Here is a 20,553-nt window from a genome sequence, read left to right as displayed (position 1 = left end):
AAATATAAAAGAAAAAATTAAAGTGCTTTGGGAATCATTAAATTTGACACGGAACCACCTTAATATTTACAAAACACATTTTATATTTTCCTTCAATACATATTTTTTCCCCATCAATTTAAATGAGGAAAATCCATGCAGAGTGTGCAAAAATTTCTAAATCATAAGCTAAAAAACGCCGACTCCGTGATTTTAAATATTACAGTCAAACACAGATAAGAGCGGAGCTGCGTGTGGCGTGCTACCGGCGCGGCGCGAGACGCGCACTAACACCTACAAACCTAAGGGGATACTTCACGCATTGCGCAATGCTTGAAGTATCCCCTTAGGTTTGTAGGCGTCAATGCGCGTTGGGAGTTGGCCAGCCGCGCCGCGCCGCAGCGTGCAAGGCGCCTCAAGCAACTATTTCACAACAGAGGTGTTGCACGGTATCAATGAAAATCGAAGGCGCTCCAACATTTTAAGAATGATAGGCGTCCTTTGAGAGTACGAAGCTTTCCTCGCAAAATAAATCAAGGTACTACGGCACGAACTCCCCTGCCAAAAAAACCCGTGGACATGAACTACTGGAAGAGCCAGGTGTGCGGACAAAAAATCGTTGTCGATATGTCCTTCAACCAATCAATAATAAATATATAAGTAAAATGGAGACTTCATGCGGCAATTACTCGCCTAACATTATCGGCGATTACGCACTGATCTTCTTCTGAAGCTCCTCATTTAATTTACTTGGAATTATGTAAAAATCGTATCCTTTTAGTTACTTACTATCTTCCTATGTTGCAACGTCGCCGAATAGTACAGATTGTGGGACTGATTATTATCGGCAAATAAGAGCGGAATTACGACCTGCCGTTGTTGCACGAAAAAAAGAAGCTTTGAGTATTTAATCGAATTGAAATACAAGTAAAAAGAAATGAATTACCGACACTACACCCTCAAAGTAAGTTGTACATGAACAGGATATACCGCTGTAAATTCATACGCTCTAAGCCTCGTTAATCAGCCTATTATAGAGGTCTAAAACTGTTATTCCCATCTTCAAATTACAAATGGGAGCATTTACAAATTAAAGCGAGCTGCGTTTAAAAGCTAATACTCAACATGTTGTCTAATTCCCTAAATAGACTAGCGAGTCCCCGTTTCAGGCTACCGCAGGTCATCCTTTCGACCGCACCGTAGTCGCCAACTACGACTCTCTCATTACACTAATTACCCCTCGAAACGCACGGATCTATCGACGTTGCCAACGTATTCGAAAAACTTGGATTTTTGACAAGAATTAATGTAATAAGTATCGTTCGAAATTTACAGCCTAGTCCGACTTCGTCGTTCATCATTTCGACACTGCACATCCGTTGTGCTGCCGTGCTGAGAAAAAGCGCTATATGTACTTTCGGACGTTGCCATATTTCCAAAGAAAAACAGATTTTTCCAAAAACTTGTGACTTTTTTTTTATTCGCCTAAGCGCAAGGACTTCTAGATAGGATGAGGAAAGCTCTACGACACTATTTTCTTCATCAGAATTTTACTCCAAATACTATGGAAATGTTAATATTTTTTAAAGGCAACCACGAGTTAAAAGTTCGGATTTCTGTGTTCGTCAGTTCAAACTTTCCTCTTGACACCCCCCCCCCTCAAAAAAAATTCACTTGTATCAACTAGCTATTAAATAAATGTCAGGTTTCTTTTTGAGCTGGACTTTTTTGGATAACTTTAAAACTGCTGTGTTTCTGAAAAGGAGAGAGAGTGAAATTCTACATGACTCTTTTTGATTGATAAATTTACTCCTAATCGCCACTTTGACCGACTTCGATTTTGGTTTATTCTCGTGAGCGGGAAATTTGAATTTACTGATTCTGTTCTAAATTATTAACAATAATTTCCCTCCCTCAAGTTGATTTTAACTTCTGTAACAAGCTTAACTTATCCTGAAGCTTTAGTTCTTGCCCCGTCTATTGGTTTATTCTCAATTATTCAATCCAGATTTTCTACATATTCCAAAGGAAAATATACCCAACTTTTCTCAAAAATGTACCCAAAGAAATTATGCAACATTGGAATAGTCACACGTCGTTTTTCTTCAGCACGTAGTAGTGTAGCCCTCTCGTTTTTCATACTCATTACCCGCAGCGCGCCTAATGGGCCCGTTTAGCGGGGAATAGCCCCGATTTCCAACCGAGGGTGAAAAAACACCTTCACGCTGCACCCCGTCATTTTCTGCAAAAGCCTCCCCCGCATCCCCTCAACCCCTCACTGCCCCACCCTCAGCGAGTGTTTTTCCCGGGTATATCAGTCATGTAGACCAGGACGAGTCGGGGGAAATTAATGATGTCACTGCCCCACAGCGCCGTCAGATGACAGTTTGAAAAGTTTGTTAATTTTCTTCTTCTTCTTTTTTTTTAATACCTGGCGTCCCGGACAAGTGTAAAAGTTGAGTGGTGGTGTTTCGTATCATTTTTCAATCGATGCGGTCCGCATTTCAGCGCAGCTAGCTAGGGTTGGAAGGGGGGGGGGTGTCGGTTAACGTATGTAAATGGGAGGAGGATGAAGTGTCGCAGGTGAATAAATGAACGAGTCAAGATTCGTATAAACAAGTGGATGATAAATTTGTGAATCGGTGCGCAAATGTTGGCCGTTGATGGTGCTGAGGCGTTTGATGACTATTTTTATTGTGATTTTTGGCACTTTAATAGGGTGTGCCTCTACCTTTTTACAATAATTAACTGGAATGTAGAAAAATTCAAATTCTATCGGAAAGTAGGAAAGTTACGAATTTAAAAAAATCTTCGATTAAAAAACTTAAATAAACCAACTCTCCTAACTTGTCTAAGCTTTCCTTTCTCAATAAAGTGGCAAGTTGTCGGTGAAATTTCTCGATTTTTTACATGGTTGTCCAAGCTATGTATGTAAAGCCACGAGATAGTTTAAGGAATACATTAAACACTGCCGTGAGCAGGATGATGGCCACAGCCGAAGAAAACCTCGAGAGCTAGGAGAAGTCAGCGGAAAATGTGGGTCACGAAAAAACCGAGAAAATTCGAGCAGGGTAAAGAGAAAACAAGTGAGCCAAATTTCGGGGAAAATTGCATTAACAGAAATGAGGAGTCTTTACGAGTCGCAGCACATACTTTCAGCTTGTCTGTTTGCCAGATCGGAAAATATTAAAATGACAATCCGTCAATTGTCATCGTCTTAAAAGCCAGGGAATTTTGATCAAAATTAATAAGGGTCAACTTGGAAAAAAGTTAAGAAATTCCTATCCTGTATTTCTGTGGCCACCAAGAATACCAACAGTCTAATTTGTTCCCACGCCAAGCTTCGGATAAAGACAATTCAAACCTGTGCCATATGTTACCATGTTTGTTGGTTTTTGCACTGAAAAAAAAGTGATGTTTTTTTAACATTCTGGATGTAGAAAAGTATGTGAGAACTCACAAAACGCTGAATTAACCGCCACATAGCAGTTAGTTTTACATCTTGACATTGCTAAAGTAACTGCTGAAACTTCAGCGTTTTGTGAGTTCTCTCACACTTTTTTACATCCAGAATGTTAAATCAGCATCATATTTTTCGGTGTGCGTTCACTCGAGAATATTTGAACAGAGTTCAACAAGAACGCATAAATTTTGAACCGGAAAAATGGGTTTTACGTTTTTGTCTTCCTTAAGACTAAATGTTAATAGCTTCAACCGACTATTTTCACGTTCATAAGACCTTTTCTCTACCTGAATGTTCGACAGAAGAAAATGTATGACTGGTTAAAATCAAAACTACTTTCAACTGCCCTTCTCCTCAGGGCGACTTGGTTCGTTGCTGCTGAATTCGGTCGATTTTCTCGCCGGGTTATTCACTCTCTGAATAAAAATATGTTGGCGTAAACGCAAAAACCCTCGTTTTCTTGTTAAACTTGGCACGAGACAAGGAAGGAACTGGACTGTTGCGTTCATGCAGAGTGGCAATAAGAAGTCCGGGCGGCGAATAGGATTTTTACATCGCGTCGCGACATTCCAGTCGCGGGTGATAGCATTGTAAGGGGATGAAGTAGCATGAAGGAGCCGTGCAACTTGGTGTAGATCGTTATTAAAGTTGTAAACACCGAGAAGCAAATTGCCAAGTCGTCCGGAGCTCTACTAAAAGGCTCATTATTGAGTTTTCTATCTGCTTCAGAATGGAGCAAACGCAAAATCTACCCTCGGGTTCGTTGTGTTGTTCGCTATGAATATAGCAGCTGAAATGGTATCGTACGACGGAAGGGAAAGGAGGGCTGCTGATACTTCATGTGTTACAGCATGTTTTAAGTTTCAACAGTTTATATTTTCTCCGCAAATGCTCAAAAAAATCATTATAGCAGACTTCGTCTTATGAAGGTTAAAATTCACCAATAAATGAGGGGTTAAATGGGGGGGGGGGGGGAGTATAAGGGCCGTTTTTGGTTCACCCTGGATTTCTTCAGTTCTACAATTTTTTACTCGATATTTTACGGAATGCGTCATGATTTGGTCATTTTCGGTCTCGTTTGGGTTTAATTTCGGCCTAAACATGTATCTGAAGGCGGATTTTGGCGAAAAATGTCGGTTTGCCGTCAACTGTCGAAAAATCGGCTTTCTTCACCAAAATGAACCCTCTGACCCATGATTAGGCCAGGATCCGACCCAAAAAGAGATCAGAAATGACCACATCCTGATAATTTCGGCCTAAACATGTATCTGAAGGCCGATTTTGGCGAAAAATGTGGGTTTGCTGTCAAATGTCGGAAAACCGGCTTTCTTCACCAAAATGAACCCTCTGACCCATGATTAGGCCAGTATCCGACCCGAGAAGAGATCAGCAATGACCACATCCCGATACACTCGGTAAAATATAGGCCTAAAATCAGCAAATCAGGCAATATTTTCGGTCTGATTGGGTTGCTCCCCCGTTGAGCCGACGGACTCGTTGTCACTTTCCAGGAAACTTTGCGGGAACCTCTATTCGTTACACCCACATTTATGAAGCACGATCCGGCATCGCGGTTTATCAGGGCCCGATTTCGCGAAAGTGTATAAAAAGCCCCAGCATAATTACAAAGCACATCGGCCGGCTCCAACAATGAGCGGTGTGTTCGTGGCATAAAAATGTATCCGGAAAAGGCCCCCCACTCCCGCCCCCGAAAGCGCGGGGGGGTTTTTAATGCAGTAAAAAATATAAAACCGGCGGAGAGCGGTAATAAAGTGTATTATTTATGGGCGGGCGCCCCGCTCCGCGCCCCGCCCGCCCGCCCTTTTAAACAGCGTTTCCGAAGCCGTAAAGTTGGTAATACATCATCCCCGACCGTCTTGCGGGGCCCCGACCCGAAATTGATTGGGAATTAATCAATTTCCAGGGCTCTTTTCCACGGCCCCGGGTCTCGACCCTGGTGGTGGTGGGGGGGGGGGGGGGGCTCCTTGCGTGTCGGCTTCCCGCATCGCATGCGGATGGGCGGGGAGGGCGCGCGAAGTTTGATTTGTACTACGCGTCTGCCACCGAGGGACACCCCCCCCCCCCCCGCTAGATGGTTTTTCGCAAACTCAAATACTGCGGAATGACTCTCGTGAGTCGTATTGCACGCATAAGACGAGTTGTGGTCGTTAAGTATTTCTTTGCAGGAATTATTTATCAAAAAGAACGGGAAAATCTAGGGGGGGGGGGGGGTGCCCGCCCCTTTGCTATTTCCGGGGCCGAACCCTTAACTTAAATTACACCATCAACATCGGAAATGAGTTTGCCATAATGATAGTCCAGACTTGAAGACCGAGCGGTTTTCGGACCAGTTTTATGAATTTTAAAAGAGGATTAAAAGTTAAGGAGGGGGTACGCGGTACGCTCCTTGACCGCTTCGCAGTTCAACCCCCCCCCCCCATAGCGCCTCAAGCGTTATTCTCTAAGCGTTACTCTTATAATGTTATGTCTTAGAGTGAGATTTGAGAGTTGTATACATATTTAATGGAATTTTTCAAAATTTTGCGTTTCACGAACCATCCGGTTTTTCAAGAATGTCAGACATAGCGCTTTCGGACGTTTTGAAAAACGGTTAGCATTTCCATGTCCTTAATTTAAATAGAGGTTGATATAGTGAGAATTTCTCAGTTAACTCCTTGAGCTTTTTGAGAAAGCATAATAGTACAGTGAGAACATGTATTTTGACAAAAGACTTTCGTTGGTTTTCCGTTTCCGTCACAGTTTATCAAGGAAAATCTTGATCTTTTTCCTCCGAACGAGACTCACGTAGCCCTCGAAGCACCACTGCTAATAAAACGAACGGGAGCAAATACAGAATAGGAATGGAGCGATGGAAGAGATGCGCGTTGATAACGGCGCAGAGATACAACTATTCGTGCCTGATGGATGTCCGTGTCGCATCTGCAAAATTGAAGGCGCGACGGCGCGAGGCGTGAATTCGCAATGCCCCGCTCTATGCTGTCAATGAATGAGATGTCCCTCAGACTGGGCCGAAAGTTAAAAACGAGGCCCGATTGCATCTCTCCTATCTTCGACTGTGTTGATACTCGATTTCCTTTCTTTTCAATTTGAAGTCTGATTTTTTTTTAGGGTGTAGTTATTGTAAACCTATATGTAAAGCTCGTATGTACCGGCACAATAACTCCTCCAGAAGAGATAGTCGGGTCAATTTGACCTAGAATCTCTAGGGCTAGCTTTCAAAAATAACACTTGATTTTTTATTTATTTTTTTTTATTTTCTTCAATTTGATGTCCGATGAATTTGTAAACCTATATCTAAAGCTCGTATATACCGGCACCATACAACCCGCGAGCCGTGATTTTTTACCAAACCTCGGGTCTATTGGCCCTGTCTTGGGCATCTAAGAGTTAATAAAGATGAAATTTGCATTGAGAGGGGGGGGGGTGCATGCCTGATACCTCCAAAAATGCCCCCCAATCGATCAAAATCAATTAAACTTCCCGTAAGGACAGGTAAATTACCCATCGAAGGGCAATTGAACCGCGTTTAACAAAAAGGAACCAAGCCACATCAGCAAGTGCCAAAAACTGGGCAATCTAATTTATTACGAGTGAAAGTTTTTGCGGATTCCTTTGAAATTTATAAGGTATTCGCTTCGTACTATGAAGAAATTTCACCGAAATTTGCGCGAAAATCCGCACAACCATTTTCATCTAAAAAATTAAATTGCCCAATTAAAGTTGGCAACAGCTGATGTGGCTTGGTTCCTAGCTGTTTAACTTACAATTAGTTCAATTGCTGTCCTCTGCCCGCCCGAAATATCGCATTTTTTTCACATGTGATGAAATTTAATCATCATAAAACAAGAGAGCCGCGCCCCCTGGCCGCTTCGCGGTCCAAGCTACGAAGCGTTCCGCGCCGCAGACGTTACACGCCACGCATTACTCTCAATTGGATTAAATTTTGCAATAAGGAACCACTGTTTCTAGCTCACTTTAGAAACAACATATGTGCCATTGGTTCAGGGCCGGATTTAACTATTTGCCGCCCATGAGCCGCCTGTATTTTGCCGCCCCCTTCTCATTCGTTTTGAAACATCAATTAAAAAAACATCATGTGAACGTGCCGGAGAGGGAGCGGTGCATAAGACGCATTTACTCGTGTCGGACACACTTTTTGCGAAAGCCCTGTCAACACTACTAGCAAAAGTTCACGAAACTTTGCGCAAAAGTTAAGTTCCGTAAACCTATCTCTATGTGGACAAGGCCTTTCATTTACGAGAAATGAACGAAACAATTATGAAAGAACAAACATATAAATGTTGTTTAATAATTTTAACTTCCGTCGCATCGCCGCGCTGACCGCACTGCGTTTGGCGCAATGCTTGAAGTATTCCTACAGTCTTGTAGGCGCTATGCGTTTCTCGCCGACCGCTGCTGACCGCACTGTGTTTGACGCAATGCCTGTAGTATTCATACAGTCTTGTAGGCGCTAATATGTGTTACATGCCAACAGCCGCACCGAGGGCTTCTTTTTTCATCTCAAGTCCTCGTCAACATTGCGCTCTGCGCCACGTTGCTCCATGCGTGCTTGGTTTCTCTCTCAACTTGACTAAATAAAGGTGCTGTTTCTTGTATCACCGAAAGACGGCAAAATTAGAAATTACTGTAATCTCAGGAAATGAGAGCTTCTGTCGCCTTTTCTCGTTTGTAATTTTTTTTCTGAATCCGGATTTTTTTATACCTACACGGAGAAAAAAACTTCGTGCGTGGGACCCGAAGTTTAGGTCATATGAATCTCTGAAGTTTTCGGATTGAGCATCTGAGCACTTAAGGTCTAGCTGCCGAAGTTCAGGTCAGACATCTGAAACTTCAGTTCTTACGTACGAAGTACTTCGGTTTTCACATCCGAAAAACTTCGGTTCTCACATCTGAAGTACTCCAGGTGTAAGAACTGAAGTACTTCAGATGTAAGAACTGAAGTTTCAGATGTCTGACCTGAACTTCGGCAGCTAGACCTTAAGTGTTCAGATGCTCAATCCGAAAACTTCAGAGATCCATATGACCGAAACTTCGGGTCCCACGCACGAAGTTTTTTTCTCCGTGTAAATTTAAAAAAATTGCAACATATCCCGCCCCCTGAATTTGCCGCCATGGGCCGCGGCCCATGTGGCCACCACCTAAATCCGGCCCTGCATTGTTTTTACTTTGCAGATATGCGTTTTTATGAAAGAGCCATAGATAGTGGTTCCTTTTTGCAAAATGTAATCCAATCGATACCTGTTATGTATAGGGTAAGATTCAAGTATTTTGCCAGTTTTTAGCAGCATCATATATTTACGAGGGTCGTCTTTTTTGTTACAGCGCCACCGCGTTTCAGTGTGACGCCAGCGGACATCATCTACGTGAACTTGGGGGACGCCATAATTCTGAACTGCGTGGCGGAAGGGACCCCGACACCGGAGATCCTCTGGTACAAAGATGACAACCCGATCGAGTCCTCGTCGACGACCGGCGTCTTCAACGACGGCACCGAACTCAGGATCTCCAACATCAGGCACGAGGACATCGGCGACTACACCTGCATCGCCCGCAACGGTGAAGGCCAGACCAGCCATACCGCCCGGGTCATCATTGCTGGTAAGTTTCTCGTGTCTGGGACCTGGAAAACCTCGGGACTATTATACCGGGATCCATGTGGGCATGAAAAATCGTCACCTTCCGACCAAAGTATCACAAGCGCCGTGCGAAGTTTAAAATTTCCGCCGCCATTTTATTTTTTTACAGAGAAATTTTTCAACGAAGCTGTCCGAAAAATTCACTGAATTTTCTTTCCTCCGATAAAAGCCAGTGAAATTTCCAATCAGATTCAACCAATAATTTCTCTGTAAAAAAATGACATGGCGGCGGAAATTTTAAAACGTCGTATGAAGCGTCGAAAGGTGACGAAATATCTATGACTACGTATCTCCGTCTGCACCGTTGTAGACTTCCTGTCATACTTTGATTTTTCCTCGGGAAACCAGTCAAGTTAATGTCTTGAAAACTCTCTTATTTTTTCTTCTCTCTTGGCAAAATATTCTGTAAAAATTTCAAGCCTAAAATTGGGCTTGTTTCTCTTCGAAAAAATATAATGGAAGCGGAAATTTTGAAACATCGCAATCGAGATACGTGCTAATACGTACTTTGAGAGAACCTCTGCTTTAAAACGTCTTTTGCAAGCCCTGTCTATAAATAATGAAAAACAGAATGATCAAAAATTATTTCGCAACCTATTCAGAGCTGCAGAAAATACACATTCCTCCTTTCTGACCCTCATGAAGGAGCCAAAAAAATGTAAATGCAAATGTAATGTTGTAAATGTTTAAATTTTCCAAAAGCGCCCTGCTTTTGTAAAATTTAAACATTTCTTTCCTAGTTGTTTCAACTGAGTGGTTGGTCTTGTCCCGACAACAGCAAATTCAAACTGCTTCTGGCAAGCTTCTTTTTCCCGCCGGTAGGTGGTCTCGACCAATCAGCGAGCCCGAAGCCCAAGCGGGGATAGAAGCGGGGAGAGCGTTTGTTATTGTTTACGCTAACCTATAAAATTCCTCAGTCTTGGAATCTCCCAGATATGTCAAAGTTAGTTTTATTTTTCCCTGTAAGAAATCCTCCCGGTTTTATGTATGGCTGTGATTTTTATTTTAATATACTTTTTTCTCCCCCGTTTAGGAGGTGCAGTGATAATGGTGCCCCCAACGAATCAAACAAAATTAGAGGGTGAGAAAGTCCAGTTCCTCTGCGAGGCGAAGGCCCTCCCAGGAAATGTAACTGTCCATTGGACTAGGGAGGGTATCCCTGTTTGGGAAGTTGCTGCTCTAGAAACTAGGGTCACCCAAAAGAAGGACGGTTCGCTTGTGATAAACCCTGTGAGTGCTGACGATTCCGGGCAATATCAATGTCAGGTCTCTAACGGGATTGGTGAACCTCAGATAGCCTCTGCCTACCTCAGTGTGGAATGTGAGTACTTACTTTGTTTCAGTTTTTACGCCCCTCAGTTATGTTACTGTTCAGTCGACCTCCTATGGTGTAGTGGTTGTAGCGCTAGCTCTATGATCGGGAGGTCCCGGGTTTGATTCCTGACCAGACAACCCGAGTTTGATGGTCTCAATCTATGGTTGCCTGGGACTGGTTGTAGGGACGGAAGGGGGATGGGACTAAAGCGCAGGATTAGCCCCTGTGGGATATTTGAAGTAGTTAAAAAAAAAAAAAAAAAAGAACGTCTTCTCATGTGCCTTTGGGTTTTCCTCCGTAGACAGTTGATAAAGAAGGGCTGCAAACTGCAGAGAAAATTCATTTTATCAACATTCCTGCATGCAAACCTGACAATTTTGTTTTTATGATATTTATACCTCACATTCCTTTCATGCTATTTTTATGGTACTCTTACGTGAAAAAAGAGTGTGAAGGAAGATTTAAAAGTATCTCCCTACTTCGCACTTGTGTTATTCTTTATTTTCAACCTCAATATAATGCGTTTTAAATCTGGAGAATTCAAAGTGTTGATTGAAGTAAAATATTGCACCTAAATCTCTTAGGTTTAATAGATCTAGGGCTGCATAACATTTTTATTAAGGACCTGTGCATTCGGTCTGTAGAAGCCCTTAAAGTAGAAACTCGTCATTAAGTAGGGACGAGCTCCCATCAAAAGAATTTCTTGAACTGGAGCTGAATGTAGAATATTATTTTTAAGTAGTGTAATTTTTTCATACATGATGGAGTAAAACTTGATTTTTTGTTTTCAGATCCTGCCAAAGTGACTTTCACTCCCACTATCCAGTACCTTCCATTCCGGCTTGCCGGCGTAGTTCAATGTTATATCAAAGCAAATCCTCCGTTGCAGTATGTAACATGGACGAAAGACAAGAGACTGTTGGAGCCTTACCAAACCAAAGATATAGTCATTATGAACAATGGCTCTTTATTATTTACTAGGGTATGTATTTCTTGGTTTTGATCATCGATTTTGGTTATCAGAAATAACGAATTGTACAGATATTCTGTTACAGCACTGAAGAGATACTCTAGAGGCCCCAAATACATACAAGTGTTCTAATGCTCGCAAACGCTGCATTTTTCTCATTGTATTTGTAGAAACATTCTTCATTTCTCCATGACACCACATTTCTGTGCTATTAATTTCTTTCATTTTTGCTGTCATTGTTATTTGTCTTGTTGACAAAAACTACAATAAGCTCAGTGGAAATTGGATACAACAACCCTCCAGGGACCGGCCTGATTCGGTCGTTATATCTGATTGTCGTTATAACCGATGCACAAATACAATGAGTCAATGGAAAGTCAACAACGGGTACGACCAGATTGCATGTCGTTATAAGCGATTTCGTAGTGTCCGACTTCCACTGTAATCGTGAATTTTTGCAAAACTTTGTCCCAAATCTGGAACATAACACTTTTAGAAATAGTAAAGAAAATTCTTTAATAAAAATAGTATAAGTAGGTGAGATCCATTCTCTTTTACGTAAAATTTTTACAAGGTAACATACTGTGTTCTTAATTTTGTACCCTATCGAATGGTGTGTCTAACTTTGACCATCTATTTGCAGGTTAATCAAAATCATCAAGGTAGATACACCTGCACACCTTATAATGCTCAAGGAACTCAGGGCTCATCAGGTCAAATGGAAGTGCTTGTGAGAAAGCCTCCTGTTTTCACGCTGGAGCCTGAGTCCATGTACCAGCGTAAAGTTGGTGAATCGGTAGACATGCACTGTGATGCTCAAGAAGCGGAGGGAACGCAAAAGCCAACCATCCAGTGGCAGAGGGTAAGTAACTTTTTTGTTCCACACCAACACAAAGTAAATGTAAGATGCCGCTCAAACACTGTAGCATTTTCTGAAATAAAAAATATTCTCATCCCTTCTAAATCGCAGTAAAGGCGGAAGTAGATAAATTCATTGTTCACTTTCACACAAGCAAATGGGATCAACATCACTGAGTAGATTGATGGACTGGGAAAAATCTTCAGTGAACAATCATTTACAATATTTGTAGTGTGAGTTCTTTTCTCTTTATTGTTTTTTAACTCATCATTAGCATGAGGGAATAAGTTATGTTTTAAACATTAAATGCTCATAGCATCACAATAATTCAATTTGACTCTTATCAAAGAGTTAATTCAGGGTTTCTTTTAAAGTCTCATAAGTAATTAATTTTTTGGCAGCCGAAGTAAATTTTATGTACCTGCATGCCAAATTCAATTTAAATCAATGCTCTTCTTGATATCTACCTAGTCTTTTTTTTACGAAGTTGATCTAAATGTGTGTCGTAACTTAATGTCTCTTTTAATTATTTTAGCGAGATGGGCAACCTCTCCCCAAAAGCCGAGTGCGAGGTGTTGGTGGTAATATCACTGTTGATAGTTTGCGGCGGACTGACTTTGGATTTTACCAGTGTGTCGCCAGCAATGAGGTATGTTTGAAAAACATTTTTTTTTATTTTTTTTCACTCAACAGGTGGTAACACCGCAAGCCAGCTAGCTTGTGAAAATGTTATTTGAAATGCGTCAACAGAATTATTTGAGTGATCTTTTCTTTGCAATGCTACTTTTTCTCAAGTATCTTCATTGTCCCTAGGTTGCCACCATTGTTACATCAACGCAGCTGGTTGTTGAGGGAACTCAACCTCATGCACCTGACAACTTAACCGCAACTGCCTCGGAGTTCTCCATTTCTCTCTCATGGTTACCAGGATACAGTGGAGGTCCCGACTACAAACAGAATTACACGATTTGGTAAGTCTTTTATTGAAAGATGAACTATTCTTTGTATGTTAAACTGTTGAAAGTTTTATTAAGGTACTATTACTTTTGTATTATAACATTAGATCATTTACTAGTTTTTGTTAGGTCAGAGTGATTGATGTAATCTTATTGGACCAAGGACATTTTTAATCATATGCAAGTTAGTCAAAAACTTGCTGGTGAAAAATAATATTTTCTGTCAAGAAGCTTAAAGTGTGTTTTTTGAATTAATTTGTTCGCTTTGAACTTACTCTTATGAAATTTGAGCAGTAATTTAGTTTAAATAAGTTAAAATTATATTAAAATACTTGGTCTTCCTTTGCCGCTACTCCCAAATTTAAAAATTTAAATGAGAAAATTTGTAGAAGCACAAGCTTTTGTTGTGAACATTTTGCGAAACACAGAATAACAATCTAATACTCAAATTTTTATGTTTAATTTTTAGGTATAGGGAAGCAGGCGCAGGCGAATGGTCAACAATTCCTGTCACCCCTGCTGGTGCTACTCAAGTTACTATCAATAGGTTATCGCCAGGCACTACGTACGAGTTCCAGGTCATTGGCAAAAATGCCCTTGGCGATGGAATGCTCAGTAAAATAATCACTGTCAGAACACTAGGTAAGATATTTTTAATGATATTGGCGCAGCCCCCATAATTGGAAATCTTTTTTAATGAAATAGGAACAATTTTGGAATGAATCACCCCCATATAAAAGGATTTTTCATTCAGTACATGTTTAGTGTCCAAGAAATAGAGACATGCAATTTAAGTGTACAACATCAATATTTAAAAAGTGTCTTCCCACAACAGAATGCTGAATTTATTTCCTCAAAAATTCTTTAAAAGTTTTAGGATAATCAGCCATCATACTCTGACATCTTGTATAGTGGCCACCAAACCACCAGCATGGCCAATTGAATGAGCTCTGAGAATGTACCTTTGCCATTTTTAATCAATGCTATTTCTTTTTCATCATATTGAGAATCGGAACACTAGATTTTTATCATTTTTATCTGGTTCCCTGTGATGAGTATTTGTAGAAAATCATTCCACAAATTTTGTATTTCACAAAATCACAAATTCTATGAAATATATTCCTGGATTCCGAACCATATTCCCCAAAAATCGAAGGACTTTTTCCTGAAATCTGTATATTTTAACTATTTTTTTTTCTTTCCTCTTATTTTTCCCCGCATTAAAATGTTTTTTGTTTTTTTTTTTACAGTTTTTTTTTTTTTTTTTGGTTTGTTTTGTTTTGTGTTGTTACTTTTCTAACATTAAAGAAATTTTACCAAATAACCATTTCATCCATCAGTGCAGCTCAACCAACTTGCAAAAGCAACTATATATTAGTCCGATTTTATTTTGCACCTTTTGTTTCATTTGATGGTAGATTTTTTTTCCAACTTACAATTTAAAATTTTCTCTTGGTTTGGTTTTTTTCTGATCATTAATAATATGTACTTACCAAACATTGTTTTTTATGTTTGCTGCGTTAGTAGTGCACGCTTTGCTATTTTCATCCCATTTGAGCACTTATTTTTTTAGAATATTTCTACAGGCCGTTTTTTTACTTTTTATTATTTTATTTTTTTATTTATGTAAAATCAAGACCCTCTATTACATATTTTGAAACATGCTAAGCCTCAACTGACATGTTTTTCTCTCTGATGATGTGTTAATGTCATGTTTATTGACTATATTGCTCTTTAAAATCTTGGTTCAAGTTACTCCAAAAGTGTTTTCCTCCTCATCAACATGTTCAAATGGCAACATTAGCCGATGCTAGTATTGCTTTTGAATTCTACATGAGCTGAAACATTTCAATACCGTCTTCTTGAAGGGATGTTTGATAAAAATAATGGATATGTAGTTAACTAGGCACTGAATGACAGGAGTTAAATTTCATCTCGCTCAAAATTGTTTGCATAGTCAGCAAACTTTGCCTGGGAGGTAGTGATAGAGAACCCAGACCACTTTACTTGTCATAACTGTAATTAGTTTTTGGTCAAATGAAGCTGTTGTTCATCTTATGAGTTACGAGATACAAAGACACAAGGATACCGGCTTGTTTGTTGGCCAGGAGAGGAGTTCAGAGTTCAATAATTTCTCTATGCATGTACCTTGCTTAGAATTGAAAATTGGTCAAAAACATGAGGGTTAAAAATCAACTTCAGTGATGGATGTACAATGTGCATATCCTCATTTATAATTAATCAACTGTGAAGGTTTAAGTGATTCATTATTCTGTACAGAAAAGAGAACAAGAAAATTAGAAGTCTTATAATAAATGCCAACGCATTTCTGGACCCTGCGGTCCTTTCTTCAAGGCTGAAATTCTCACTTAAGGGAATGAAGAATCAATTGAAGAAGGGGCCGCAGGTTCCACAAACGTGTCAGTGTTTACTTTAATTTAAAGAATAGTGCAATCTGACTAACATAGGTCCGAAGAAATCTTTTTTGGAATATTCTTTCACCGTATAATGAAAATGGTGGATCCTTTTTCGTTAAGAAACAGTTTAGGACTCCAAAAATTATCGGGCCCCTTTTTGCTGCAGCTTATTCACCTTCCTAAATAATTTTCAACTGTCAATGAATTTCTGACCATTTCACTTTGCCCCACTGCATTACAAGGTTTTCTTGTCACATTCTTTTGGTACGGCACACATGGGGATGGAAGCGTGAGCATCTGTTGTACTATATTTTCATGACGATTTTTTCTAGCTTTGAAGTGTCATTTGTATCTAAATTCTAATCTCTTGCCTCTATTTTTTCATTCTTTGCTCACCCTTGGAATTTCTTTGTAAAAATTGTAGAAGCCTATAAACCTACGCCAAAGCCAAATACCGCTACGACACAAGCACCTGACCATGAATTTGCCTCCCCGGAGAAAAGTGGTAAGGGTGTGAATCGGAGTCTTTATACAGTAGTTGCTTGGCTTACTGTGATTGTGTACCTTGTGCCCTGTTTTTTCGTCTTTCCTATTTTCCTAGATTATTCTCAAACATAGGCTTTTATTTTTTTGGGCTCTGTGGAATCAAGAGCCTTTATTATCCTTGTGGATAATTCAAAGGAAGATAATTAGTCAACTTTGAATCAAATTAATTTACATGTAATGTGCCAAATTCATTGTACAAATTAATGCGTGCTGTTGGTCTCAAATGCTAAATTTTCTGGGGAAAAAACAAGATTTTTTATTTTTAGACAAAGAAAAAATCTTGAATTTGAAGAATAGTTCTATTTTGTTCAGACTCCAATCATCATAAGACTTCCCAAGCTTCCATTACGTATGTACATGACAGGGGCAAATTTCGCGTTCTTGTCAGGATGAACAAAATTTTTTTGGGTTCAGTGTTATTAATGTCAAGTTTGCCGAGTGTTGATTAATTGTTCTGTAAAATAACAAACAATGCTCCCTTTACAGTAATTGAATCAGCATATTCATATCATTTACTCTCATTTCATGAGGTTTTCGCCCAATTCCTAATCAAGTACAATTTTACACTTTACTCTTAATTTTATTTTGTTTGCATGCCTTGTAGCTACAATGCATTATGACCAGTTTTACTAAATACTTCTTCTCTGTCTGTATTTATTTTAATTCTCAAGTAACTAAATTCCATTCTCCTCCAAGTTATCTTTGGGCATGCAATTGTTTTACATAATTTCTGGTGTGTATCACATTCCCAGGAAATCTCAGTTAGATTCTGTGTCCTTCAGTTCATCTCACCAGAATTCCCATATTCCACTCTTCAAATCCGAATTTCTTTATTTCTATTCTTTTCGGAGCTCAAAATGAGTGTCATTCTAAGAAAAAGTGGGCAGTGAAAAAACAAGGATTTAGGTAAACCTTTGAAAATGGGAATTTTTTGGAAAGTATGAAAGAATGTAAAAGAAAGAATTGAAAAAGCAAAGTTTTTAAGTGGTGGCCCACTAGTTGACACCTTGGTTCTACACAATCCATCTTTCCGGTTCAGTGACAGAAACCTCGCTCTTAAACTTATATTTGCGGCAGTTGACACTTGGAGTGTCCTTGGAGCTTCATCTTAGTCTTAGTGCATGTTGGTTGCTGGGTACTGAAGCGGTGAACTCTATCTTGCTTGCATGCTGTCAGTATGTTGGTATCATGTGCGTAATTAAGTTTGTGTACTAACCAATTTCTCTTTTCAGTGAGTTCCAATTCTCCACCCCTGTCCTTTATTATTTATCCTCCTTTTGTTTTCATTCCTCCGTTCATCATTATCCACATTTTTATTTTTATGATTTAACGGTGAATGTCAACTGTGTCCACAGTTTATGTTAGTTGGTCATTTTAGGTGTTTTCGTTTTAATTCCAGATGTAAATGATTACTCTCTTATTTCATTCCCAACTGACTCCACAGGAGCCACTCTTATTCCGCCTGTTTTTAGGCCCAAAGGTAAGTTTTTTTTAACATTTTGGTTTCTCCATCAGCCCTCGTTTCATAAAAGACATGCTCATCAAACTGATGCCTTAATATCTGAAACCATCATGCCTCATCGTGTCTCACACGAGAGCCATTAAACATGTGTGGAGTGAGTTTATTTCATGCTTTTTAAGAGCAAGATGAAAGAGTTACAATTTCTATCAGGCTCTAGTATGGCATCAAATTTATTTCACGTCTCATTAAGGCAAAATGAAGCCATAAGATGTAAGCGGAAAGGGTTTTGAAGAACTTCTCTCCTTTGCAAAACGAAAGGAAGAATAATGAAGCAATGATATCTGGACTACTTATTTCTGTAGGCTGTGCTGACCGACAGTAACAGTTTTCAGTCGTCCAATGAAATTCTGCAAGACAGTTTAAAAACATTCCGATTGAAAACTGTATCTGACTACCTACAATAAAAAGCTGTAGGTTTGACGAAAGTTTGTCAGCTGAAAGGTCTGATAATAAACTATCAGGGTGTCTACAGGCCTATAAAATCGAAAATTGCCAGGAAATTTTTCTCAGGACAGGGAATCAGGAAAAAGTCAGGAAATTTTACAAAAAGATTAAAAATTTGAAACGTCTTGAAACTTGAAAATCAATTAATGCTGAGTCGGTTGACACCCTGAACTATGCTCCATGGCAAAAAGCAAGTAGTGTCCTAAAGTTATGTAGGTTTTTAAAGAGAAGGAATGAATGGATTACAGTAGAGTCTTTACGTTCTGTCTATTTGCATGTGCATGTTTCATGTATTAGATTGGAAAAAATTAGTCCTATAGTATTATTCTCAGTTGAATAGTGGATTGTAATTCTTCTTTTATAATTTATTTTTAAAATCATCAATACTTTTGATCAAGCTGAACTAGCTCTCTTTTGAACACTTTTTTATCCCTGTTTCTTTTCCAAATTGAAAAGCAGTGTGTAGGCTATGCCATTACCTAGTTTTTTGTTGTTTTTTTTTTCTCAGTCATTTTGTATACTAGGTATAAATTGAAATTAATTTTAGAATGATGTCTTCCATGCGAATTTGTGTTTTTTCTCTCTTGAATTATTTTTAAAGCAGTCCTCAAAAATTGGGTGCAATTACATGTTTGAAATGTATGAGGTGATTCTTGCAAGTCGAAAATAAGTGAAAAGACTGGTTTTTTTTTACCCTGAATCCAGCAGCCAGGGCAGTAAAAAATATAATAAATAAATAAATAATGATGAAGCACTGTATGTGCTGCATTTTAATTACTTACCTCCCAGTTGAATAAATTCGTCGTTCACTCAGATCCTCTCAAACCAACATTTTTACTACCAGTCAGTTGAGCCATTCTATGTTGCCATTCACTTTTTTCTCATGTATTAGTTCTTTCTAGTCTGTCAAATTTTATAGGAATGATTTCATCTTCCTCACATCAAATCTTTCATTTTTAAACCTAACTACTCAGATTCAGAGTCTTGCCTGCAAACTTAATACGGATAGAAGCAGAAATACTTCTAGTTCCTACTTATTTTCTTTCAATTCTTCTAAAATGAACTGTCGAGCATCCAACTTGTTCTTTTCTTGATGTACCTCGATCTCCATGAAAATATTGTTTTGTTCAGCATTTGCCGACCAAAGAAATGTGCAAGACGTCTCCTCAAGAAAAAATCATGAGCATACATTATTTACTTTTTGAGTACAAAATTACAAAGTCATGATCCTTATCATTCCTCTCATAACATGTATCAATTTTTTATTATCATAGGGCCACGTCCTAGTCAGCCTCGTAATGTAACTGTAACAGAAGTAAGTAATGGATTTGTGATTTCGTGGGAGCCACCAGCAGAACGCCACAACTTAGTTCAATATTATGACATTAAATTTCGCACTGATGGGGCCTGGAGGACACTAAATAAAGGAGCAAAAATAAAGCCTGAAGACACCTCCTATTTTGGTGAGTCAACAACACAAATTTGTAAAAATTGTTCTCAGTCATACTTTGAAAAATTTCAATAGTAATTAATTAATATTTCACCTCAAGCTGGATCTGAATCAAAGTTTAGACATTGTGATGGTAATTTTGCTAACTTGAGTTAAAATTCAGTGTAAATCTGAAATTCTAATTTTTAGAGAAGTTTGTGCTCAAATGAGCGTTTTCTCCTCTAAAGTTTTAGATTTCAGTTATATATCCTTTATTTCCTGCTACTTTATCAGCAAACAAGCACACTTTAACTATAGTGGACCTTAATCCAGAAAATTCCTCACTTGTTAAATTCTCTGTGCTTGTATGTCTTTTCAGTCAAGAGCCTGGTCGGTGGTAGGACTTATCATTTTCGAGTCGTTGCATTTGGAGTGACGACGTGGCAAAGTAGCGAAATTCATAAATTTTCTGTGCCTGCTAGAGTAAAACACAAAGCAATCACTGCTGGCGTTGTTGGAGGTATCCTGTTTTTCATCGTAGCAATTATCCTTTCCGTCTGTGCTGTAAAAATTTGTAATAAGAGAAAACGGCGGAAACAGGAAAAAGGTAATGTCTGAAGTTTAATTTTTCTCTTTTCTCATTACTTCTCTCTGATTGGTTCTCTTTAGCTCAAATATGAAGTTCCAATTCCTCATATTTTGAGTAATGATTAATTCTGACAGGTTGAAGCCATAATATCTTTATTAGCACTCAACTTATGGATTGATCCAAACAAAAATAACCCATGAACCTAACTCAGTAAATTAAAAACATAGTGAGCTATGACTAATAAAGGTAATATTATATCTATTGATAAAACAAAAAAGGCAAATCAAGCTTCAAGTTAGAATAATGATAAACTTTCCTTCGAAAATATAAAACATTAAAGGAAATCAGACAACCACTGATGTAGTGAGGGTAATTCTACGTAAGTC

General features: G+C 39.0%; 1 protein-coding gene across 7 annotated transcripts in view; it reads left to right on the top strand.

Annotated features, from left to right (window-relative positions):
* The window catches only part of tutl (immunoglobulin superfamily member turtle), a 400,439-nt gene that overhangs the window by 363,971 nt on the left and 15,915 nt on the right, over positions 1–20,553 (top strand). For 5 of the 7 annotated variants that reach the window (XM_019041621.2, XM_072298491.1, XM_019041622.2 and 2 more), the window contains exons 5-15: positions 8,807–9,082; positions 10,154–10,441; positions 11,227–11,417; positions 12,049–12,267; positions 12,800–12,913; positions 13,078–13,235; positions 13,690–13,862; positions 16,062–16,142; positions 17,583–17,663; positions 19,424–19,612; positions 19,958–20,185. In XM_019041621.2, the coding sequence (XP_018897166.1) occupies positions 8,807–9,082; positions 10,154–10,441; positions 11,227–11,417; positions 12,049–12,267; positions 12,800–12,913; positions 13,078–13,235; positions 13,690–13,862; positions 16,062–16,142; positions 17,583–17,663; positions 19,424–19,612; positions 19,958–20,185 (1,998 nt within the window). The remainder of the gene's footprint in view (positions 1–8,806; positions 9,083–10,153; positions 10,442–11,226; positions 11,418–12,048; positions 12,268–12,799; positions 12,914–13,077; positions 13,236–13,689; positions 13,863–16,061; positions 16,143–17,582; positions 17,664–19,423; positions 19,613–19,957; positions 20,186–20,553) is intronic. The other 2 variants (XM_072298493.1, XM_072298492.1) reach the window with 2 other exon arrangements.

This window comes from Bemisia tabaci, chromosome 3 (genome assembly GCF_918797505.1).
Source record: "Bemisia tabaci chromosome 3, PGI_BMITA_v3".
In the NCBI taxonomy this organism is placed as follows: domain Eukaryota; kingdom Metazoa; phylum Arthropoda; class Insecta; order Hemiptera; family Aleyrodidae; genus Bemisia; species Bemisia tabaci.
Note: the sequence above shows the minus strand (reverse complement) of the source record. Positions and strands in the feature narration are given on the sequence as shown.